The sequence below is a fragment of the Pezoporus wallicus genome, unplaced genomic scaffold (genome assembly GCF_028554395.1).
Source record: "Pezoporus wallicus isolate ANWC-B61680 ecotype Strahan unplaced genomic scaffold, APGP_CSIRO_Pwel_v1 contig_2456, whole genome shotgun sequence".
NCBI classification, from domain to species: domain Eukaryota; kingdom Metazoa; phylum Chordata; class Aves; order Psittaciformes; family Psittacidae; genus Pezoporus; species Pezoporus wallicus.
Genome location: NW_026637053.1, coordinates 2586289 through 2611570, shown reverse-complemented (window position 1 = coordinate 2611570; position 25282 = coordinate 2586289). Strand labels below are relative to the sequence as shown.

Below are 25282 nucleotides of genomic sequence, written 5' to 3'. Positions count from 1 at the left end.
CAGCAGAACTTAGTGACAGCTTGTACATATTACCTCATCTTGACTTGTTCTTTTTCCTTTTCTTGCTAAGGTCAGAGTTTAATGCCTGACAGGGTGTTAGGGAGGTCAGGGTGGGAGCAGTTCCCTCCCCTGGCACCACTCTCTCCTTGCAGTGTAGTGCAGTGACCCGGTGTCAGCCTCCCGCTCCACAGCAGGCTGACCCAGTTGTGGTGGCCTCTTAGGGCTGCCTTAAACCTCAGTTCTGGTGCTTCACTGACCTCAGGTAAGAGTACAAGCAGAAACGTAACCCTAACTGGAAGAAGTTCAGTCTTGGAAGGAGTTCCATTTTACAACAATAAACATAAGAACTGGAGAGGGTATGGGAAAAAGTGAACTTCTGGTACTCTACAACCACTCATGTCCTAGGAACAGTATTTTAAAACAACTGTGGAGCTGTGTTTGATCAGTGTTTATAAACAGCATTAACTACTGTGTTCTTGGAAGATTCACTACCTCTGAATCACTTCTGTGATGAAGGGACAGTACTGGGAATGGTGGGTATCCGTCCTCCTCCCTCTGGCACAATGCTCATCCCTGTGCCCCACACCCAGGGACCTGTGTTAGGGGACATTGAGCACCAGGTGCCCCCATCCACATCAAACTCAGCAAACTTGAATGCATGCCTTCTACAAACAAGCCATGGTGGAACCAGCTGAAGTTGCTTCCTACCTTCTGTACAATTTGTAAAATAAGGGTTTTATTATAAGATTTCATCTATTTCTAAAAAAAATACTAGACTGTAAATGTTGTATAAAAATTGAAATTAATTTTAAAAATAAAAGTCTTGAAAGATATTTTTTTTTTCCATTCCCACCCATGTTATCATGGCCCTCCAGTATTAGCCTAGAAGTAAAGTTTTGCCATTGCTTGAAGAAACTTCTTTTTCCTCCTCTGGGCAGCAAGCTGCAGGACATCCTCAGGGTTACTGGCATTGAGCTCTGTCTGGCCGATGGCTTTTATCTGGCAAGAACAAGAGACAGGGTGAGCAGCAGTGCTCAAGTGAGATTGTGGCACTACGGGGCCAGTTCAGCAGTAGTGATTTATTTCTATGCCACCCCCCCCACTTCCCATCAGCATCCAGATTCCATTAAGAATTATACAATACAGTTTCAGGGAGGTAAAGACAGACTATGGTAGTCTTGGTTAGGCTGCCAAGAGACACTGTGGCTGCCCCATCCCTGGCAGGGGATTCCCTGGCAACGTGGTCTAGTGGAAGATGTCCCTGCCTATGGCAAGGGGTTGGAACAAGATGATCTTTAAGGTCCCTTTCAACCCAAACCATTCTATGAACCCCACTCCGCCCCAGCACCCCAGTGCACTCACTGCTATCTGCCGCTTGTCTGTCTCTCCTCTTTTGTGGTGGAGATCTGAGGGTGAGTCAAGAAAAGACACTGGGGTAGGAAATCAACTTTTTCCTGCCACGAACATCCAGTGTGAGCTCCGATGGTATTCTAGTGAAAGGATACATGTCAGATACTCCAAGATGGTGACATCCCAGATGTATTCGTAGTAAGAATCCATGGCATCATGGCTGAAAGAGCACACAGACCACGTTATTAACACACTCATAACCCCTGTACACGTAGCTACAAATGTAACATTCACCTGTTTTGCTCTTGCAGTGCCTTAAATGCAGTTTTGTAGTCTACTTCTCTGAGGAACTGGCATAGAATAGCTACCTGTAAGGAGAGACTCAGGGTGGGTTTCAATGCCTCAAATCCCCACAGAACCCCTCAGTAGTACTGCCCCTGCTCCAGACCTGAGCCAGAGCTCCTTTCCACAGTGAGCACCTTCCAAGCACCTGAACTACGAGAGCAGCCACAGCTCATGCTGCAATACCAACAGCAGTAACTAAAGGGAAGGTACGTACTCAGCCCTACAGAAAATAAATATATCCATGTACTAACAGAAAAAGGGACAAAGAAACCCCAGATTCTTTCTACTATTTACAGCATTTCCAAGTATATCCCTATTTACTAATTTCAGTCCTTTCAGTGTCCTAGCAGCAACAGTAAGAACAAAATCTACTAATAGTGCAGATTGCATTTACAAGGAAAGCTGGATTCCATTTTACTTTCCTCCCCATTAACATCAAAATAAAAACCAGCGTTTTACTTACTGCCATGTTTCACCTCCTACCTGGGTGTGACAGTTGAGTAAAGAACAGCACTTTATCATTCTTTTTATCACCTACAGAATGGTTAAAAACAGAACACGCATTTTGAAACGCCAACACTGGAACACAAACAGCAACTTATTTCATGTTTTGTAAATGCAAGGGACCATCTAACTGGCTGCCTACATCCTTACTCCCCCAACTCCTGTGTTCTAGCACATCCACTGATGGACTGAGCTTTCTTCCCTGAGGAGACCTCACAGGGGTTATGGTGCCTGGTACAGAGAGTGCTGCATTTCTGGTGTTAAGAGCCAAGCTGCGGCCTGTTAAAAAGTGTTACCTTTATTTCCTGCTGCCTACTGACAAGGCCTGATGGAATGTGGGGATGGAACAGCACCGGGGTAGGCACACACTAGCACATGTGACAGAACACTATCCCAGCTGGGACTCTTGCACCACTGCTGCCTGGCACAAGGGAGGCACAGCTTGGACAGGGCTGTGAACAATGAAGATGATCCCTGACCAGGGTCTGAAGCTCTCATATGCTGTATGAACGGGACCATGATGGGAGCAGCAGTTGGACAGGGCACATAAATCACTACTTTCCCTGGGTCCAGACAGCTCCTTCCTATTGCCCACCAAAATGCAGCCTGCAAGTAACACACCCGCTTCCTGACAAACCAAATGCCTGGAATAAAGGTTACAGTGACTGAAAGGCGCCACTGAACACACTGTGGCTGGGACCAAAGACTCTCCCAGCACACACAGTTATTAAGGGATTCTTACTCATGGCCCATTCACAACTGAAGAGCCACTTGTTACACATGCTTGCAAAGTGGGCAGGTACCCACTGTGTGCAGTGCTGCACCTCCAGCATGCTCCAGCAGTGGTAAGTTACAATCTCACCCACCTCCAGACCTCCTTGCACAGCAGTACAGAATCTGGCTACACGGCTACAAGAGTGCGGGCCTGGGGAGCCGTTTTGGCTCTACACAGAATCAGGATGCCAACCGCATCCAAAAGAGATTTCTGTACATCCAAATTCCATTTTAGTGTACCTGGTCTGTGTACACATCTGGTGGCACCATTTTATTGAAGAAGTCTGAGCACACAGCTCCTGCTTGGAGATAATAGTGAAGAGCTGCTGAGTACTGATTCGTTGCTGCAATGGAAAAAAAGCAAAATAAGGTCTCTAAAGTAAACAGAGCAGTTACTTCTAAGTCTCTTATCAATTATTTATGGAATGACTCAGATACATCTCCCTTACTGCTCAAGTCTACTGGGAAAGTGACTTCCCTATCACTGTTTAAAAACCCCAACACACAGGAGGTGGTAAAACAGTGGTGGACAGAAAACTACACAATGAAGAGAGCCGGTAACACAGAGAAGTTCTGCCTTTTGAGAATTACTGCCTGTTCTTCAGGTACTGAATCTTAAATCCATCAACCTGAGAGTAAAGAAGTTTGACTTCCTTGAACCAGGCACACAGGTGGTAGTGGAGGAGCTTAGCTGGTGCCAGTTAGAGGGCTGACTCATGTTGCCACACCTCATAGCTCTGTGCTAGTTTTATTCCCAGCAAGTTCTCACTGGGCTGACAGGAGGGCAGCCTACAGGGGACACGTGGCCAGAGCAGTCTGCTTATCCACATGCTTCTGAAACACAGATCTGACACACAGGTGTGCTCCAAGCACTGCTCTTTTGGGTGCCAGCTTCTGAGGCTCCCTACAGAATCATCCTACTCCTGGGTGGTTGCTCCAGTTCGTGTGAACAGCAAATGCTGCCAGTTTATAGCCCTGAATCACTCTCCCATGTAAAAGGTGACAGCATTAAACACTGGATTAAGACCCCTTCACCCCAAAACATCTTCTAGGTATTTGTCTTCTTTGGAAGAAACAGGCCAGGATTTCTGCAGTACAGGTTACAGCACACCACAGGTATGCTTCCACTCCAAAAAACAGCTGATTCAGGAACATGTGCCCTGTCTCCTCTTACAGCCCAAAGCACTAGCAAGTATATGGCAGAGGCACAGAAGTGTACCTTGTTTTATTGCCAGTAAAGAACAGTCTGTCTTAAATGCTAAGTTCCCCTAGAGTGGTACTGACTGATAATTTAAGTGGAAGAAATACCCAGCTACCTTTGAGGACATCTACAGCTATGTCCTTCGTTAGCTCATGCACCAGGTAGTACTGTGCATGTCTGCCCATCTTCTGAAAGGTCATTCTTCAGCACCTACCCCTCTGCACTCTCTTTACTCACACTACAAAGTAAGCCTCAGGGACTGACTCTGGAGTGGGGAACAATTTAACAAAGCCCAGTATCACATAATCTGGGCAAGATTTCTCTAGGCAAGTGCTGCCTTAGTGCAGTCTGGGTGCATGTCATGGTGCCCAGAATCTGAAACACTTCATGTCCCAGTTCTGTTGGCTGCTCCTTGCTGAGGAGCAAGGACAAGTACTGCAGAAGGGGCAGGTGAGGACAAAATGACAGGAAAGGGCTTCCCATCACAACCAACACCAGATCAGTTCATGCTTCCTAGTTTACAAATCCTAGATACCTTTCTACATCAAACACAGATCCTTTCTGCCCCACTTGGCTTAGGCTGCAGTGAACCCCATCTCCACATTTAAAAGCAATCTCTACTCACACAACTTTCCATTCACTTAATAAAAGACTCTGATATTAGAGGCTTCAGTAACTATAGCACTCAAGGACAAACTGCCCTAAAAAAGTGAAGTTAATTATGATGCTTACAGTTTCCCCTACCCTAAAAGCAAGTCCACTGAAAGCCAAGTCTCTCTGTGGGTTTAGACAACCTCCCAAACTCACCTGAGGATTCTAAACTCATCTACCACAAGCTTCTTTTCATAAGAGAAAATTTAAGGAACGTTATGTCAAACATAGTCCTGGAGCAGCAAAGCACTCCTCACACATGCTAACAATAGACATTGGTTTCACTTACCAAAATAAATATCTGCCTGAATAATTAACCAGAAGTGGTTGTTTGCATTGATGGTCAGTGCGTAGCTCACCAGCTCTTTCACTGTCACAGCCACAGCTTCAAAGTCCACTGACTGGAGGCTAAAGGATAAAAACCAGAAGAAAAATAATTCCTAAGTCATCAGTTTGCTTTTTTAAACATGGATCCAATTTCCCATCTAGTTTAAGTCCAAAGCACCTTGCATGAAGTGTCAAGCAAAAATAACTCAGGAAGACTTAGTGCCTACTGTTGAATTGTTTCACTGCTGCAAGTCTGACAGAACAAATACACCCTTCACAGACATCAGAACTCTACCTGGGGCTTACACTGCAAGAGGGTTCTGTGCAAAAACACATCTGCTCAGTTTCAAGGACAAGGTGTTTGAAGACAACACCTGAAACCGCTACAAATTTATCACAGCATCCACAGGCCACAGCGATCTCTGGAAACCTATGGAACAGGCTTAGAAAGGAAGGAGGGAATGGCTTGGCACATTGCTTGGGCAGCCGTTCCTGAAGTTTGTGTGGAACTTCCAGTTTTAAAAACATGTTTTTACTCACCCTTCTGCTAAATTCTGGTAACACTGAACAATTTCCTTCTGCCTGACTTTACAATACACACTGAAATCTACACCGGGAACAATAAGACTATTCAATCAGACCGGTTAAAGACAGATTAACCACACTAAGCTTTACAATCTCCCTCTCTCACAGGAATCACCTCTCTCCCAGCGCATACAAAGAATCTGAACCAATGAGGTTCTAGCCCCACAGAGCCTTTAAATGTCACTGGAGAAATATAGTTCAATCCAACCAGAACAAATCAATATATACTATATGTCCCTTTGGCTATTATGATGGCAGAAGTCACACTCACAGTAACTAACACACAGCAACCAGAACCAAACCAATTATGTGAACACATACTTTGAAACCTGTATTTTTAATTATCATCTTACTTGGGGATGGAGGAGGGCCAGATGGAAATGTGCTCTGCTGCAATATCATTCACAATGTCTTCCTAAGGGAAGAAAGATTAGGAGAATTTACAAAGAGAAACCTTTCCAGAAAGCCAAGGATGATGTTTATGGTATGTACTAACCCGAACATTATGAAGCTTGACAAACAGGGACAATATTGTGGTTAAAACCAATGGTTCCTGTAAAGGGAAAAAAACAGTAAATAGCATTCCCATGAACTACCGAAACTCCAGTTTCTTCCCTAAGCTCTAAAGCTATGCAAGAAGTTCCGACATCACTACATTGAAATAGGGCAGTATTTTGTTAGGAATCCTGCAACACAAGGGTATTGTGAGAGCTTCTGAGGGAAGTCTTTAATTCACATTTTCCCAAATAACACCTTGAATATAAACTTCACTCAGGTTTTCCACATTTCTGTTGTTTCCGTGGCTGCTGCCTAGCCTTAAACTTGAGCTAGGTACACTACAACTTAAGCACTTACAAACCCACAAGCTATGAACAATTTCCATTCCTCTTACTTCTGCTGCCTTTATGATGCACGTAGCTGCTTCCTCCTCCCTCCAAAAGGAATGCTTTGCTTTGAGACAGCTGCAATAAGATACATTCCTAATGGTAACAGATCTCCACTGTCAGAATTCAGGGTAATTTTTTCATAGACTATGCAACACTGCTGTATGATAGCTATAGCAAATCCAGGAGTTCTTCAGCCGTACAACACACCTATAGGGCTGTCAGACTTTCTGGAATTTAAAAGGAAAAGTCCAGAAAAAAGCTCTATCAAAAGGAAGTTCTGGTTGCAAACACATTCTCAAGACCACCAGAACTTACCCGAAGCTTTTTGATGAAGGACAGCAATTCACTCCTAAATTAGAGACACAAAACCCCATGTAAGTAACTGTTCACAACAAAGAATACATGCAAAGTTAATACACTGGAAACTAGGTCCGTAAAGCAAATCCTTCACCTGCCAAAACAGCCTTTCACCTTTAAGTTCACAAATGCAGGGTAAACAAGTGAAAACACTCAGGCAGGTCACTCACTTCTAATACAGTCAAGTAGCAAGTTTTACATTTAAAAGAGGTTAAAGAAGAGGTATGTGCTATTCCATCAAGCTATAAAAGGCAGGAAAATCACTTTGTAGCTAGTTAACCATTGACTCCAAAAGGGAAAGCAACTGAGCTGTACTGTATCTCTTCCAGCTAAGATTGCAACAGTGACCTCCAGGCTTACAGAAGAGGGTGTGCAGTGACCATTTACGATGTACACTGATTTCCTCATCATGCCACACCAGAACTGTCACCATAAAACAACCCAGACAAGCACAGCCTGTTTGTAAAAGGTTTCACTGCCTCTTTTCCATAACAACAACGGGGTCACTGCCCTTCACTGTTTGAATCAGAGGGGTCAGAAGAGGTTCAGCATCCCAGAGTACACCTGTACTGCTTCCTTTTCCTTGCCTGAGTACAACTGAAACCTACAGCAAGCACATACCCTCTCTCACCCATCCCACAGCAGGATAAGCAAAAGCAGCTGGTCTTAGGTACACATTAACCTGATTAGCTCAAGAAAGGCAAAGAAACAGTCAATAGTTTGACAGGGGCATCTTTCCCAAGTTTATAACATGGAAAGCTGTTTGATATAATCATACATCCCAGAATTTACCGTAACAGGCAACTTTTAATTAGGCTTGAACATAAGAACAGGCTGAAAATATTTACTGAGAGAACAAATCGGAGAGTCCTGAATGAATCAATCCATCAGTCAATTAAACTAAGACTGGCAGAGGTTAGGGAACTGACGGTGAAATTACTCCAGTCAAGAACAGTTTCTTCCTTTCCCTCTTCCCAGGAGCTCAGCTGAACAAGAATTTCATTTCAAGACTGAATAACATTTAGCTTTAAATTCAGAAACCTCAAGATACACATAAACACCTATGCTGGTGTTTATGTAGGTGTTTAATGCAGTTATAAGGGTAGTTAATCACAGAATCCTAGAACACCAGGTTGGAAGAGACCTCAGTGATCATCTGGTCCAACCTTTCTTAGCAAAGCATGACCCCAGAAGGCCCATCACCCTGCCCAACCAAATCACAAACACAAATCCAGAAAGTGTAACCTACCACTTCCCTGGGGAGATTATTTCAATGGCCGATTATTCTTATTCTCAGAAATTGTCCTCTTGCGCCCAACTGCAATCTCCCCAGTAGTACCTTGTACCCATTACCCCTCATCTTTTCCATGTGACTGACTCCTTGTAAAAAGGAAGTCTCCATCTTCTTTGTAGCCACCCTTTAACTACTGGAACATGGTAATAAAAGGTCTCCACTAAGTCTTCTTTTCTCTAGGCTGAACAAACCCAGTTCTCTCTCCCAGCCTTTCTGTATAAGGCAGGCTTTCCCAGCCCTTGGATCGGATGTTTCTCTGGACCCTCTCCAGCCTGTCCACGTGTTTTTCTGTATAGCAAGTACCAAAACTGAACAGAGTTGCAGTCAATGGAGCCTGCAGAACAATTTCAGTTAATGAAAAGCAGACACCTCCAGTTGGTCAGCTAAACTGCCCTCTAGATGCTACTGACTTTACTGGAAGATCTACACTGGTTATAATGGAGCACAGACACATATGCTTCAGTGTCTGTATTCTGACCTTAATCCCATACACTCCTTTTCTCTCCCTCTGAAAAGGAAAGGCAACACATCACCACTAATATCCAACACTGCCATTGGGTGGACTGTTTACTCAGTAAAGACCTTTAGCTGCTGCCACCATTCTGACAGTGGAATCCAGACAATTTCTGAAGGGAACAGGTGGTCAGACATACCATTCAAACAATCTTCAAAAATAATTTAAGCAGACACACCTGTACATAATGCCCAGTGTAGACTCCCTGTGTTTTATCAAACTCACTCTGCCATCATTCCCCCGTTTATGCTGGTTAGATACACTGCAGATTTGTACCACAACTTCCCAAAGGTCTTTAGCTGTCCGTCTGCTTTCTTTGGGACCTGGAAGTTCTTTGCAAGTAGCAGCCAGCAATTGTCCCAGCTATACAATGCAAAAGAGAAAATACAGTAAGCGCAGCTTCTCTGGACACTGACTACAGCAAGGGCATTTAAAATGGTTAAACAATTATTTTAAGTTGAAAACTACAAAGCCATGTGACTAAACTCTGCAGCAGAGGACATGAGGAATCTGGAAGACTGGAATTAAACAGCAGAGGAGTTATCCTTTTAGTAGTTTTCTTAGGGTATATTTTATTATTACAAGTTCCAGAAAGCAAGCTTTACGCTCTACTACAGTATACAGCATAAAACCTAAACCCTGTAAAATACAGTTTTATAAAAACTGTCTCTAATAATTAATCTAAACTGATACTGACACCCTCTGCTATAGAGAAAAAATTGAGGCTCAGGACAGAAATTAGGAAATATCACAGGTAAGCAGAGCAGGCCAAAAATGAACCTGTCCTGGAACATGATCTGCTTTCAGCTTCACTGCCAGACTCTGAAGCAGAAACAGTCCTGTAAAACCATTCTGAAAGCTAAGTTTCCAAAAAACCAATGCTTGGATGTCTCCAAAAATTCAAAACTGGTCTTGGGTTAAAAAACAGAACCACCACAGCACACCTGGAAAACAAGTGTCTTACAAACAGAACAACAACCAGATACATTTTTATTCCCCTCAGATCTATACACTTTTCATTCCCCTCAGCTAGAACTCTCAGCCTGAATTCATGTAGGAGGTGACTCCTTTACAGAAGTGCTACAGGATTTCAATCACAACCACACACACCTGATGCTTACGAAACCAAGCTCAGCTGGCAGCCAACAAGGGCTAAGTGCAATTTGTTTCATATGCCCTTGCAGCATAGCCTTCACGTCTTTAGTGACCTGTCAAACACACTTGCTGCTTAGCCCTGCTGTCTCCTACACCAGACCCAAGTCATGACAGCCACAAAACCCAACACTCTAGAGACAAAAGGGCACATGCTTTTGAAAGTACAAAAGATCCCAGCACGAAAAAGTAAATTACAGCCTGAAAAGGCTTTGAGACTGGGCACTATTTACCTTCACATAAGGATTAGTTTGAACCAGAGGTAATGGAACTTGCATGGTCAAATACTCATTCTCACACCAGTTTAACAGGAAGGCAACACATTCTTCAGCTATAACTTGTCGAAGAGGAATATCTGGAAGAACAGATGTTCTTTGCTTTATTTATTATTTTTTTTAAACAAACACAGTGTTATATGAAAGCAAGCAAAACCCATTCCCCCGGATTAGATATTTCTGTTCCATAGCTATCACAGAAAAACATGATACTCAGTCCTACAAGAGACCTCACCTCTGAAAGCTAGAAGCAACGACTTCTCTAACCACAACAGCATTACATTAATCCCTCAGCGTGAAGCCATGTTTTATCCTGTTCAAGCCCTTTAAATGGCACTAGCCAGTCAGTGTTTAGCCGTATGTAGGCTTCATGACATGCTGTTCTCTTTTCCAGCTTCCAAGAACTAATCAGACTTCTAAAGCCTCACTAAAACCAGTGTCAAACTTCACTACTGTTTTTCCAATTACACTTCTAAATGGTAAACCTATCACATAAAGTTGTTTTCTTTATTCCTTTCTCACAAGCTTTGTACTTTATTGCGTCCCACAAATGACAGCAATGTACTTACCAGGAACTCTCATTTCCAAATATCCTCGGACTCTGCTTATAAGGTCAGAAGGAGGACGCTCTCCAGAAGCGCCAGGTCCAGCTTCATGAGTGTAAATGTCCAAAAGTAGCATTTCATTCAACATGACTTGGCGGAGTTTTGGAGAAAACTCTGTCACAAGCTCCAAGCAAGCAGCAAAAAGCTGTTTTGCATGGACAAAATCCTGCAATGAGAAGGATATGCATTAATGATTCCTAATGGATTCATAAAGGAGAAGACTAAGAGTTAATGCACTGTTCAGCTCTCAATATGTGAATCTTATGGCCTTGCTATTAAGCTTAACAGTTCCAGATTTTTTAAAGAAAACAAGAAGTAAACATACCAGAAGTAACTATTGGCATACTGGGTGCAGTGGTTTTTTTTTATCTTGTAGTTTAGCAAACTACAGTATTGTCAACTACAAGGAAAATAAACCAGCATTCCAATAAATTCCTCGTGTGAAACTGGGTTTAGATACAACATGATTTAGTGCGTCATCATCAAAACTTCGTATGAATGAAATAATCTCCAAGCCCAACTAACTGGAAAGCCATTATCCTTGGTCTGTTGATGGAATTCTTGAGACAGAAATATTAAACCATTATATGACACACAGGACTTGTTACTATCTCCCTCACACCCCATTTTTACAATTCTTTCTCTCAAGAAGGGCTTTCTGTATTTTCAGTGTTGCTGAAATTCAATTGCTCAAACTCACTCACCAGTACCTTTAGATGACTTGCTCACCTTAATCGCACAGCAGTGTAATCCCTTTGCCATAAGGATGTAGACCAAATCCCTAGTCAGACTGTCTTTGATTCCTAAAATAACATTGCCGTAAACATTTGGTACTTCCCACTGGGAGAGAAATATATAGGACATTTGCACAGAAACAGGTTTTAGAATTCACGTCACTGCTCACAATGTTATAAACAAAACTCAAACACTTACAATTATTGCCATTTAAGTGCCAAGTCCTTCATTTTTATATCTAATCAGAAGTAATGTACTGCTCTGATGGAAGTTCGATAAAGAAAGCTAGCTACCTTACTTTGCTCATACTCTGAATCTGCAATAATTGGGAGAGGGGGAAAAAAAAGACAAGAAATCCTTACTTAAAAAAAAAGTGTAATAATTGTATCTCTTCCTCTCTTCTGCTGCCAGCTTTTAACGTCAGTTTAAAAGTTTAAATACTTAAAGTAATACTGCTGACTAGTCAGAACAACACTGAAAGCAAAAGCTACAGAAATCTGTTTTCTCACAAGAAAAGCCTACGATTCAGCCAGTAATTCCTTAAAAGTTATACATCTTGCTTTAATACTTCCAATAGAGAATGAGAGTGTACGTATTTACCATCATTCTTATTAAACCACCATTATGCAGAAAAAGGGAAAAAAATTAACCATGCTGAGATCTATGACAAGATGTTTACTGTTCATTGCAGCATGACACCTAACCAGACCTTGAATTGCACTTATGAGCAGATGAATTACCTTGTTTGAAATTGTCCAGAATTGGCGTTCTGAAGTCATACCATGCAACTCAATTAAGATCTGTCGAATCCTCCAAGGATCTACTGACAGTATGAGCTGATGCTCAAGCTGGCCAATATTGACACTTGCTGAAGCTAGAAGAAAAGCAATCAGGTCTCCAACACATTCCTTCTTAACATAGATGCTTGTATTCCTTTAGTATATAAGAAAATTTAAATATACCAGTGTAAGAACAGCAGATACATCAATGCTTCTGAAGGTTACATACATCCTTTTGTGCCTTTCCAGAAACACCATGTGCTAGCTTCCCAGCTCCCCCAACCAAAAGGGCAACTTACAATGCCCCCTTTTCTCACAGCAGCAGCTCTGAGTATTCCCTTACCCTTGTCACAGTAGTGTTCCTGTACAGCCTTAGTGAAAATATGTATTTTCACAAATGGCGTTAAGTCAAGGCAAGGTCAGTTCTTTCCAGCTTCAGTCACCTACAGGCACCTCTTGTGTCAGCTTTGACTTGTTTAGCTGCACAGCCCGACAGCTGTACCTGGGAAACGAACTGGCTGAAAAGGTTTGTTTCACTTTGGCAAGTTTAAAACTTCATCTGGACATTACTCCTGGGCCAGCTCACCAAACAGTCAGACAAGCATTAGTACTCCTCTAAATCCAGAGGCAGTTTGCCCTTTCCGGCAACAGTAACAATAGCCAGATATAGCTCAAACTAAGTGCCACACCTCTCTCACTTGGTTGGATGGGGTTTTGAACAACCTGGTCTAGTGGAAGGCGCTCCTGCCCATGGCAGGGAACTGGAGCTAGATGATCTTTAAGGTCCTTCCAACCCAAATCATTCTATGATGACACATTCATTTGAGCATATCTATTATACTCAGTTGAGATACAAGCAACATACAAGCAAATAATAGTCATCTTCTTGATAAAGTAGGACATTCACCAACAAAAAATGGAAAGTATTCTCTCTGAAACCATTATCTCAAACTTTTTCATACAACAGACCTGCACATAACTTCAAGCATGGAAACAGGTCACTCCCTGCATACAAGTTAATGGAAATGCTGTGAAAAATACCTGGGATATCATAAAAAGAAGCCACAGGTTTTGTGCACAGATTGATTCGAGGTGATCTCTTCCGCATTTGATCAATGAGGAGCTTCCGTTCATCATCTTTCAGCAATTTCATGAACAGCTCATGAGATGAAATCATGAAGACAAGCTGAAGATCTTCCAAACCCAAACACAAGTTTCTAAACAAATGAAAAAGTTAATACATGAGCAAGCAGGAAGAAGCCGCTTATTTTTTCAGCTGCAAGTTCTCAAATAATTTATTGTATTGCATTACACTGCTTTCAAAGTGTGAATTCATGTTATCTTAGTATGGCTACATACTTGAGAAATGCTGCCATTTTTCTCTTCAATGCTTCAGAAGCATTTTCCAAGTTTAATGATTTTGAACAAACCTGGGAAAGAAAGCAGAAAATAACTAAGCAGCCCCTTAGAACATTTACAATTAGTTACACACAGTGTTTCTACCCAGTTTTCTGACTCACAATTAGTATCAGCCAGTAACTCCCTCTCTCAAGTGAGGCACCAGTTATCTGATAAACACTGTAGCCATCACAGATGGATCAGTTTCTTTCAGCCTGCACAAGGCAGGCTGTTCCACACAACTGTAATCTTTCATCAGACACAATTCACACTCCTTTTGCCTATTCCTCTGACATTTAGGTGTGCTGACACTGAGTGCCACAGCAGCACTCAGCCTTATAAGATTATCAAGTATATAAAAAAGTTCTTTCACAGGAGTTTAAAAATGAACCAACATTTCTATAAGTGCAAATGTGTGAGATTCACTAGAACTAACAGTTAAAATAGCAGCAGTTGAAAGATAACTAGGTAACTGAATTAAATTGCCAGCTTTTACTTCGTTTGAAGTTCTGTCTTAGAGAATTTGTTTCTTTGTTCCCTGAAAAACAAACATTCAACAAGGTCTCTATTTCAATGATGCCAAGGAATAGTAGCAATTTCAAATCCAATCTGAAGCAACAGGTCAACTCTGGAAAGATGTTCTCCAATATGGAGAAATTGAAATGGAGCTATAAACACAGATGCAAGACTGATCACAGAGTGTGATTGCAAAGTAACTTCTCAAACTTTAATCAACTTTCTTGAAGTTAGTACAAAGTATTCCTCCCTGCTTCAGAAATCTGAGCATTCCTTGCAACAATAATTCTAAATACTGTTTCCCCTTCTAATTTCAGGTAATTTTGTTTACCTCAAGGAGGAAGTCTATTTTCTCTTTGCTAGGTTTCAGGAACAGCTGACAAAACTGAACATCAACTGTTCGACCCTGCAATACATCGCAGACTGTGTTGCACACGCAGACTTTGAAGCAAACTTCATCCAGAGCATCACTCCTGCATGAACACAAAACTGAAGATCACGGAACATCTCTGACAAACAGAGCTAACAACACAGCTGACATTTCAAAAAATTCAGGAATATTTGTGCATCTCAGAATACACAATCACTGTACAAAAATATAGACAAATAATCAGAACGTATGGCTTCCTTCTCTTGATCCATCTCTGCATGCCTTGACTAGATTGCAAGGTCATGCTCCTCCATTCATCTCTGTCTAGTGCTCATCCCTGAAGGTGCTCTGTATCAGCCATATCAGAGATGAAAACACCCCTAGACACTGCTAAGCTACAGCCTCCAAGATTCTCTCACAGGAGACACTTATTTGACTCCTTTCTAGCTGATGTGAAAACTGAATTCAGTAACTACTGAGGTTTTACACAAGAGGCCGTTACAATCAATACTTCTTTTTTTCTCACACATGTAAAACCGGGTCTCTCACTTCTTCAACAGAAAAACCTGTAGGCAGCTTCCCTTCAGGGAAGAATTATCATCATGATTATATGGAGATGCTTTCCATATAGCCCCCATTCAAGTGCCTAAGCTCCAGAGAAGGTTGAATTTCAGATGCAGCCATTTGCTTAGCACTTCTCAGTTGGGAGCCATTCACAAGCTACCCTTGTAACGTACCTAGCTCTCTCTGCTTATTGTAATTTTTTTGTTATTGTAAATGTACCATCCTACTCATTCAGCCCTAGGCTACTTCAGCAGTGCACAAAGCTCCTAATCACAGTTAACTGCCAGCATTCCCAACAAAGTACGCATCTCCTACAGTATTATTGCTTAGTATGGTTAACCTGACCAGCTCTATATACAAACACACACACACATATATATGATCAATTGTGGCGTAAATAAGATCAGTAAAGTGGTAAAATTAAGTGTTAATTCTCATTAATTTTTTCCCATATACGGCACAGTGAGAAACATCACAACATAGGTCCCTATTTGGGAGATGTAGTTAAGACTACTGGTAACAGAAATAAAGGCTCAAGTTTCTTGGATTTGTTGTTAGAAGATTTTCTCTACTTTCTATGATAAATGTAACTCACGAAAACTGCTTTTCATCATCATTGAACAGATCATTACTTAATGTCTCACCCTTGTTGAGATTTTTGGAAGAGTTCTCTCAGCACTGACTGCCTGAACTGAACAGGTAAACTGAGGGTTAGATTATCTTCAAGGAATATATTCACTATATCCTGTAACACAAACACAGTTGGAATAGTCAATGCATAACGCAAAAGACACAGTTAAAGTAATTTTCTGTCTGATAGAAATGATCAAACTAACAGAAGCAACTTGTACCATGTGTGATACTAAAATTTGTTAAACCAGAAAGGGACCAAACGACATAAGCTCTCTATCAAAGAATCCAAGAAAAAAAACCAAACCACCCAAAACTCCCAAAACCAAATGTCAAGCAAACCTGCGTATCTCAATGGAATTCAAGATATTTTAATCTAAAAAAGTATCAAATTATATTCCTACATACGTGTTCTAAAATGCTATGTTAATGTTTAACTGGAACACTTAAATCCCTATCAGTTCAGGTGGAATCATCCAAATAGAATGATAACAAAACCCTCAAATACATGTAGGTATATTTAAGCATCTTACCTGATAGCTGCCAGATTTCATACACCTATGGATTTGACTATAAGGAGTTGCCTGTTGAGATGTATCATCAGAAGACAAGGTAAGAACTCCACATGCCTGACAGTACCCAGCTAACCGTTCTTCATCTATGGTAAAATGAAGTGATGATGAACCATTCTGAAAAGTAAGGGTTAATCAGATCTTGGTGGTTGAAGTATTAGGAAGCATAAGCTTAGCTTGGAAACATTAACAGAAACTCACAGTTTCCCCAGGTAACAATGAAACAACAAATGAATGTGCATATACAGACTTCTTTTAAAAGCATACTTTTATACGTACTTTTCACATCTTAGACCATGTTTTGTCTATTTAAATAAAATTCTGAGTTTTGCAGGTTTTAGAATATAAATAAGCAAAATAAAAAAGGAATTAATTATAAATTAAAACACTATTTTTTAGAAAGTCAGAGCACAATGATTTCCAAGGGAAAGCCAGATTAAAAAAAAGAATAGGAAGTGCTGTATGGTTACCTTCCTCAAAAAACATATCACTGCAATCAAAATACCACAATGTGATAGATACCAATAGTGATAGGACAAAGGGCAACGGGTTAAAACTTAAACAGGGGAAGTTTAGATTGGATATAAGAAGGAAATTCTTTCCTGTTAGGGTGGTGAGGCACTAGAATGGGTTGCCCAGGGAGGTCGTGAATGCTCCATCCCTGGCAGTGTTCAAGACCAGGTTGGACGAGGTCTTGGGTGATATGATTTAGTGTAAGGTGTCCCTGCCCACGGCAGGGGGGTTGGAACTAGATGATCTTAAGGTCCTTTCCAACCCTAACTATTCTGTGATTATATGATTCTATGACACAGAATGTGCTGTTCAGCCCAGTTAATATTAGCCCTGAAGGTGTAGTCATTGCATTCCTTGCATCAAAACAACTGTGTAAGGCAATACATAGAACAAAGCAGCAATATACTGCAGCTTGTTAATATGATTTCATCCAAGGAATATGGAAAAAAGCCACAAAAATTGTTGTCCAAATCCCATGAAGTTTCTTTAGAAACTCTGTGCATCATTGACAGTTATTAAATTGCTTTAAAAGGAAGCAATAATTTAGGCAAGGTTTTTCTTTTTCAGAAGAGCTGGAAACACATATGCTAATAAAACACTTGGTACCTTTGCAATCAACTCCTTTGTTTTGAAAAACATTTCTTTAGCTTTTTCATGAACAGCTGCATTTGTAGATCCTTGTTGAAAATAGACTGCACCCAAATCATAGCAAACCTACAAACAGCAGTGACATAAAACACATTTTGGAAAAACATAAATAAAATATAAACCAAATTTTGGAAACTAATATGACATTTTAAGTCAAGATTAAGTATTTCAACTCAAACACTATACACACTTTAAACTATTTCTAGTTTTATCTAATATACCTACACAAACTGCGTAACTTTCCCCACCATACTGCTTCTTCTTTAACTGTGATCCCAGTGTGTGCAATTCTGCACAGGCATTACAAAATTACAGACTGATCTCCATGTAACTGTTAAAACAATGCAATACACTGTCCTTATCATATAATGGGTTACTCTGTGGGGTAGGGGAGAAGTGAGGAGTTGGGGAAAGCAATAATAATTACAGTGTTGAAATTCTAAGTTCTAAATTGAAGTTCTAGTAATGTAAAAACAAAGTCAGTAATACACCATTATATTAAAAGAGAACATGGGAAACATTAATAGAAAAACACTGCAGTTTATCTCAAAAAGCATACATGTTACACATACGCATTACGCATACGCGTTAACAATTTGCCTAACGAAATAGATATGAATTGAAAGCTTTATCACAGAATGTAAGCTACCTGGCACTGTATCTCCTCTGCACTGATTTTCAGTCCAGCTGTGGAACTCTCAGTTTCTCCATTCACCATACCAGGCTCCATGGCTAATAAATCCAGAGTTCTTATAGTATGGACGTAAAGATCTTTGTTTAATTTAAGTGCTCCTTCCAGGACCAGGATAGAATCAGCAGCCTGCTCTTTCAACTGTAATAGTTCAAATCCATTGAAAAAAAAACAAAAACAAAAACAAACAACTTTTTGGTTTCGAGGTTAGCTTTGGGTTTAAATTAACACTAGGAATGTAACAGAACAGTAAAAGGATAGTAAAAGAAAGTCCTTGTATACTGTCTTATTGCTATGTAGAATCTGTGACTGTATTTCTTGTACAGTAATTTATGGCTTCAGGCAGTCAGAGAAACAGGATCAAACCCTTACTGCCAGTTTAAACAAAATATTTTTCTATTTTATCTACCATCTTTTTGTTCATTTTTGAAACATTAAGTTATGCCACAGACTGTAAGTTTTATGTTATTATTTCACAGATGAAGTAATAACAGCTTGTACATGAACAGCAACTTTTTTTTCAAACATGTTGATGAATTAGTAGAACAAACATCAGTCATGCTTGGCTATTTGGAAAAAAAAAAAACCAAACAAAAACGCCATGAAAAAATAAAAGAATTGTAGAAGATGTGTAATACAAATTCATTAACTGATCCAAAGTAGTACAAGTGCAGGAAAATGAGCTAGGCTACTTATGGAAGCTTATGAAAGTAGCCAGGCTACTTTCAAAGGGAAACAATAAGTGCCGAGTTTTTTTGCCATATGATTTTGCAGCTTAAGCATGGTATGGTGTTAGTAACTAATCACACTGATTTTGCAAAGGTTTGCTCAATCCATACGGTGCTAAGGATGGCTGATGTAAGAATACTTCCATCACACAACACACATTCCATACTACATACTGTGCAGAGACCACGCAGTTCAGAACACACAGAAATGTGGAACATACAGTCTGGAACTGTAGCAAATATGAAAGTGCCAAACATAAATAATACTGAATTCAACAAAACTGCGACGCAACTGTTAATTTCCTGTCTAGTCATATTTACATGTAAATTTAAGCAAAAATAGGAGGGAGGGGGAAAGTCTCACCACTTTCAAAATATTGTCAGTTAGTTCCTTTTCTTGCTGCATCTGGTTCATCCTGGACAATAGAGAGAAGAGGTCAAGATCTCAATTATAAGGCAAATCTGCATGTTTGGTATGTATCAAGCATGTCTGAAAGGAAAATAAGAATACACTTGAAATAAATTAAGTTTTCCAGGGCTAAAACTAGACATTTTAAGCAACTGTACATTACTAACATGATTTAATCCACTTAGAAATTAAATTTTTGATTACAAAATACACAAAAAATCCAAATGAATTATACCTGAAACTTACACATTTAACTGAGGTGGACCAGGTTTCACCTGCTTTACAGGAAAGCTACTTTGAACGATGGTTCTTATGGCCCTACACAGGGGAGAAAAGTAAGCAAAGAAGTGTAATAAGCAGATTACACATCACAAAAAGACCAGTTTATCATTTCAGATACATTATACCATTAGAATAGACCCCCTACTCAAGAGCACATCTAGTATTTAGGAAATGGTCTTACGTCCATAAATAGCTAAAAAACAGCACTCTGCAAGGTAAGAGCTCAAGCCACGACCTTGACTACATTTTAGGGAACAAAACCAGCCGTAAAATAGCTTTTCAGACTCAGCTCCTCATTATAACCTACATATAGATCACAAAATTACTATCCGAGATTCTTCTTCAATGTACATCGATAGAAGAAAACATTGCTTTGTTGTATCGTGATTTTAAGATTATTGCCTTAAAGAAGTTTACCATCTGTTGTAGAGCAGTATTGCCATTGCAGTGGTTGGGGGTAAGCCAGCCAGGTCTACATCCACATGTTTAGTTCCTGGAGGAACTTTGCTGATACACAGAAGCTCATTCAGTAGCATGTTCAATACAGGCACTGACAAGCTATTAAAAAAAAAAAAAGAGAAAAAGATATTTCATATAAACATCCTACTTCTGGGATGTTTAAAATAATATACACTACTATTCAGTATTACATTATTATTTATCATCCCATGGAAGCAAGCGTAGTATCTTCATTTAGTATAAAGAAATGCTCTGGGTCAGATGGCGCTCTACATAAGGTATGTAAAGCAGTTACTAGTATTAGCAGCAGAAATTAAGCCACAGGGGAAGGTTGCCTTGACAGCTGATTTAATAATATGCAGTAGTACATCAGCTGGTTCACAGACACATCCCCAGAATAATCCAGTCACCCAGAACAGCAGATCCTATCTTATTAGCTATCCTTATCAGAAATCCTTTTGAAGCAGTCCCAGATCCTACTTCCATTGCGAACGGAACTTCACTCACGTCAAGGGAACATTTCTCTGTGCTATCATGGTTTATCTCCCTTTCCACAGCATCCACAAGTAAACACTGAAGTTAAGACTAGGAACTGGAATACAGCACTGTAAGTTGTATTATGAAAAATATACATTAGCTGGGGCAGAACATTCCTTGATAAAATGAGAAGGCAAGCAGGCTGGACTACATTACTCCGAGATTCTGAGGTGTAATTTAACACAACTGAAACCCTATTCCTGATTTGGACATTATCAGAAATTAGAAGTGATCAGCTACTGCCAAAGTACCTTTGATCTTGTGAAAAATCTGCAATCTTTGAAGCCAGTTTTGAAAACAACCAATGAAACTACACTTCCACCAACTAAAGGCAGAATTCCTGTTAATAAATTTCTGTCTTGTACTATTTCAGACTTCAGGTCTGCTATCAAGCTCTCCTTTTAAACTAACAAGTGCTGTTCTCACTATTCAAGATCCAGAAATCTTGTTTTCATTGGCAAGAGTAGAACATCATTCAACTGTTGATAACAGCAGAAGCTTTATGAAAAAGCTTGGCTCAAGCTGTTACTTTATTCCTTTTTAAACTATCATGACTGAACCTTTAGGCATAATCAGTTAACAAACAAAAGCATATTTCTTAATGAAAAAACAATTTTAGGCTTCATGAGCTAACAGAACACTCTACTACACAGAGATGCTAAATTAAGTAGCTGAAATGAGTTCACACTGGTTCTCAAAAAAACCCACCACAGATGGACAAAACAATCCTATCAAAATCAGCCAAATAAGATCATGCAGTAGGGCTGATTTCTGAATCAGAATTATACCTGCATTTTAAGAAGCAAAGGTACCAACTGACAGAAAATACACCATGAATAAATATCAGTATAAATTCCTTCTGGGAGAAGCGAAGCAGCCATTAAAAAAAAAAACCACAAAACAACAGCAAAACCAAACAACAACCCTTTTGTACACATTCCTATACATCTGCTTTCAAAGCTACAGTATATATCTATTAAAAAAATCCCTATTATATGCCCATACAATATTTTCACAACTAACCACACTAAAGTCTTCTGTTCATTCTCTGCAGTTGTGCTGTACCTTGCAAAGGTACTTTGGCAAGCAGTAATCCTACCCCAAAACACCTTACTAAGGTAGACCAATATGACGTATCTGATGAGATGACAAAAACATTATTCAGTGCAGGAGTAGAAGAACTTTATAGGTAAAAGTCAAAGACATCTCATTCCATTAACTCAAGAGAAATAATACGATTTTTTTTTTTGTCACTGATGAAAATGTAATTTAAATTTTATCTTTATGCAGTTTAGATGTGCACATCTTAATGTGACCCACTATTCTTGCTCTCTAAACTACAAACAGTATTGGTTTGCTCACAGACATTGCCTTCATCAAAACTGTTTCCTAACCCACAGGTGAAGCTGAACTTGACTTCAGTTGTCACACCCCAGACTTAATGTAAGAAAGATAAGCAGAAAAGCAAGCAAGACAGATTTCCATTTGATAAAATAATGAACTTGGGCCACTTCAGTTCAGTAATTTCACTGTGAAGATGCACATATTGTACCTTTTCTCTAATACATCCAAATCCCACTTCAGATGAGCAGCAACTTTAAGAGCAAGAAGTTTTAAAATGCGATTTCTTTTGTTATCAGGTGGTGGCTGGACCTGGTTCTGTTCATTCACAGAGGGTTTTGAAGCCTGTTCCAAGAACTGGACAATCAGCTCCACAGGTGGTGGATCTGCAAAGAAACACAGCCACCCTTCAGATTTTGGGTAAGCCCAGAAATTAACTGTGCTGCAGCTATCAACAGAGATCTTCTTGTCATTTATACAGCTGACATTATAACCTGCCAAATTCTCATCCCAAAGGATATCTTGCTTATTCTGACTCAAATCAGGCTATTAACATATATTTAACCTTCAAATTTACTTGACCATGATAACCATGTTCTCATACTTTCTTTTCACGAATTTGTATTAATTATGTTTCAGTACTTGCATCTACAGAAAATAAATGTTGCCTCTTGAAATCACAAGTTACCTGTTGTTAAAATCATACCTACTTGTGATTATCCTCTGTATTTTAAAAAACAGTTACAAGCAACTGCTGGTACCTGTGAATGCATTTAAAAGATAACTCTCCCTTGCAACTGCAGACCATAGAACACACTAAGACAGTCTCTGTAGTACCTCTGATCTGTTTTGAAAAACTGAAACCAAATCACAACTATTACACTTTCAGTGAACTTTGAGAAACATAAAACTTGCATTATTATTTTAATTGCAAAATAGAAGTGTAAGATCTAAACACAAAGATACTGCCTGACTACGCTTACGTTTATTTTTTGTAGAGGCAATACTATACAAGGTCATCTTGTTTCTTTCACCTGCTTGTAGAATTCATGTACTGAAGATGATGACTCCACATATGTTAATCAAAATATCATCTACTTTTAAATATAATAATTTTATTATAATACACCGGGCTAGGTTTTTATTTATTCCAGGCCTAAGAAGACAGAGTAATTTCAGCACTGAGCCTTTAGGAGATCTCTAACTCCTGGCCCTTTCAATACTTCAAAGAGAGAAAATTGCAATGAGTTTTGCAAGCAGCACTTCACATTATAAAAAGCTTACATTTCCACAAAGAAAATTCACATATGCAAAGGGAAAAGTGATCTACCACTCAGGAAAGCTGGAGAAATCAAGTTATTAAATCTGAAAGTTAATGTAAACCAAGAAAAAGATGTTCTTGATTACGTTTAACTAAGGCTGCACAGCCGTGTCTGCACTGCCGCTGGGCCTAGTGCCCCCTCTCACCCTCAGCACCGTGACTTCCCCGCTACCGCAGGGTACAAGCCCCACGGCAGCACACGCCTCTGCACCGCCAACCTTCCTTCCCTTCCTTCTCCCCCCATAACCACGCCGCGGCCCCTCCGTGTCCAAGCCTGCACCGCGGGCAGGGATTGGTCAGCCACGACCTCACCGACGCAGAGTGCCCAACCCCGCGGCGCCTCCTGGGAGAAGCCAGAGCCGAGGGCCAGAGCGAGTGAGGGACGCAGGAGGCGTGTGGGCGGCGCCACGCCGGCAGCAGGCCCCGGGAAGGCGGAGGCAGCATCCGAGCGACAGGCCGCAGCGGCGGGACAGGGGCCCGCGGGGAAACGTGAGAACATTTCTTCCTCAGGGCCCGATAGAGGCCGGGCCGCTCCCCATGCCGAAGGGAGGGGTCCGCGCTGCCAGCAAGGCCCCGCCGCGCTGCACGCACCGGGAGAGGGCTTCTGCAAGTGCTGCTCCAACAGCGCCTCCTCCAACAGGAACTCGAACCATGAGGTCTGCGGCGGCGTGCAGGGCCGGCTGGAGGTGGCGGCCTCCCGGTCCGCCGCTTCCGCACTCATCGCCGCCGCCCGTCCGAGAGGCCCCTCCGCCAGCACTCGCAGCCGTGCACGTCGCACCTACCCTCACGGAGGCGGTGACGGCAACAAGATGGCTGCCAGCCCCGCCCTCCGCGCCAGACGAGGGGCAGGGCGTCCATGGCTCCGCCCCCAAGCCTTTAGCCGGGACGTCTCTGGGGGCGGTCCTGTGGGGCGGGGATATGGCGTCTGTGGCGCTGTGGGCTTGGTCCCGCCGCTCGCTTCGTTTTAGGGAGGTGGCGGCTTGGCGTTGCTCACACCCGCGGCAGGAACGCTGGTGGAAGAGCAGCATGACCTCCTACCGAAACCGCTGGGCTGGCTCCCCTCGTCACCCCAGCACTACTGCAGCCTTCCCTCATCAGTGTGTGCACCGTGTCCCTATAGCAGCATCACCTGTGCGCCCTGAGGCGAGAAGGGAGTGCTGAAAGCTAGGCACTTCAGTAGCCGGAGCAGGCTCGCAGCTCGGACTAGGCCAAAATGGCTAATCCTTATCCTCTTCCTGCCCATGCATACCTTAATGTCCTACGGAAAGGCAAAGACAATCCATGAAGAAGGACAGGTTCTAATGAAGTCTCGGAAGCAGCTACTTCCTCTCAGCAGTAACTTCTGTCCCCATTTATGCCACTCTTAAGCTGCAACTATCCAGGAGCTGGTTCTTAAGTTTTTCAGACATCTCTGTTCCTAAGATATCAATGTCTGGGGAGGAAGCAGGATGATAGCAAAAGCTTTTAACTGTTCCAGTCATCTGTCTGATTTTCTTGAATACAGTTTTATATTTTCAGGCTCACACAGATGGGGCGCCTGTAATAGCGAGCGGGGTGGTGTGTGTGCTGTCAAGGGAGATGACAGGTCAGGAGAATAAGACAAAAACTGACGAGAACCAGGAATTTAAAGTGTTTTCTATTTAATATTTGTAATAATTATTTCACAGTCTAAAATGAATACAGTTAGAAAAAATTGGTCTTACCCACCATTACTCACCTGATAGGATTCATATTAATACTAGGGAGAAAGTAATTCAAGTTCTTGCAACCAGGATAATTCTAGTAAGTCACTTTGACCTTCACAAGTAAAAAGCTATATTATAATGCTATTCTACAGAAATTATACATTCCAAGGTTTTCAAGAAAATTCATGCTTTAAAAGTCTTTTACTTCTACTGTTAAGTAACTGTTTGTACAGTGCATATAAAAAGACCTTTCAGATTGTCACTCCTTGGAAAAGTGAGTGCA

General features: G+C 41.0%; 1 protein-coding gene across 5 annotated transcripts; it reads right to left on the bottom strand.

Annotated features, from left to right (window-relative positions):
* Positions 1 to 783: 783 nt before the first annotated feature.
* Positions 784 to 24101, bottom strand: INTS8 (integrator complex subunit 8). 5 transcript variants are annotated; one of them, XM_057403005.1, is made up of 27 exons: positions 23906 to 24101; positions 22205 to 22379; positions 20074 to 20214; positions 19621 to 19692; positions 19330 to 19381; positions 18196 to 18378; positions 17505 to 17612; positions 16347 to 16502; positions 15828 to 15928; positions 14581 to 14722; positions 13695 to 13765; positions 13377 to 13552; positions 12297 to 12430; positions 11551 to 11661; positions 10786 to 10987; positions 10175 to 10296; positions 8968 to 9152; positions 6940 to 6973; positions 6234 to 6290; positions 6091 to 6152; positions 5115 to 5233; positions 3214 to 3317; positions 2179 to 2229; positions 1645 to 1718; positions 1506 to 1570; positions 1363 to 1406; positions 784 to 999 (listed from the first exon to the last, which is right to left on the bottom strand). In XM_057403005.1, the coding sequence occupies exons 1-27, from the start codon at positions 24033 to 24035 to the stop codon at positions 883 to 885; spliced, it is 2988 nt and encodes a 995-aa protein (XP_057258988.1). In that variant the 5' UTR covers positions 24036 to 24101; the 3' UTR covers positions 784 to 882. The 5 variants fall into 5 exon arrangements, with proteins under 5 accessions (XP_057258988.1, XP_057258992.1, XP_057258989.1 ...); XM_057403009.1 differs by lacking the exon at positions 23906 to 24101 and adding an exon at positions 23461 to 23479; XM_057403006.1 differs by lacking the exon at positions 6234 to 6290.
* Between the last annotated feature and the right edge of the window lie 1181 nt (positions 24102 to 25282).

Bases quoted from the DNA above. Each gene is read 5' to 3' on its own strand.
- INTS8 (XM_057403005.1), bottom strand. From the start codon at position 24,035: ATGAGTGCGGAAGCGGCGGACCGGGAGGCCGCCACCTCCAGCCGGCCC. The intron at 13,766-14,580 runs GTAAACAAAATT...TTTCTTTCCCAG, and splicing joins AAATAGACTTCCTCCTTGAG to GTTTGTTCAAAATCATTAAA. The intron at 3,318-5,114 runs GTAAGTGAAACC...TTTCCATTGCAG, and splicing joins TCAGGCAGATATTTATTTTG to CAACGAATCAGTACTCAGCA.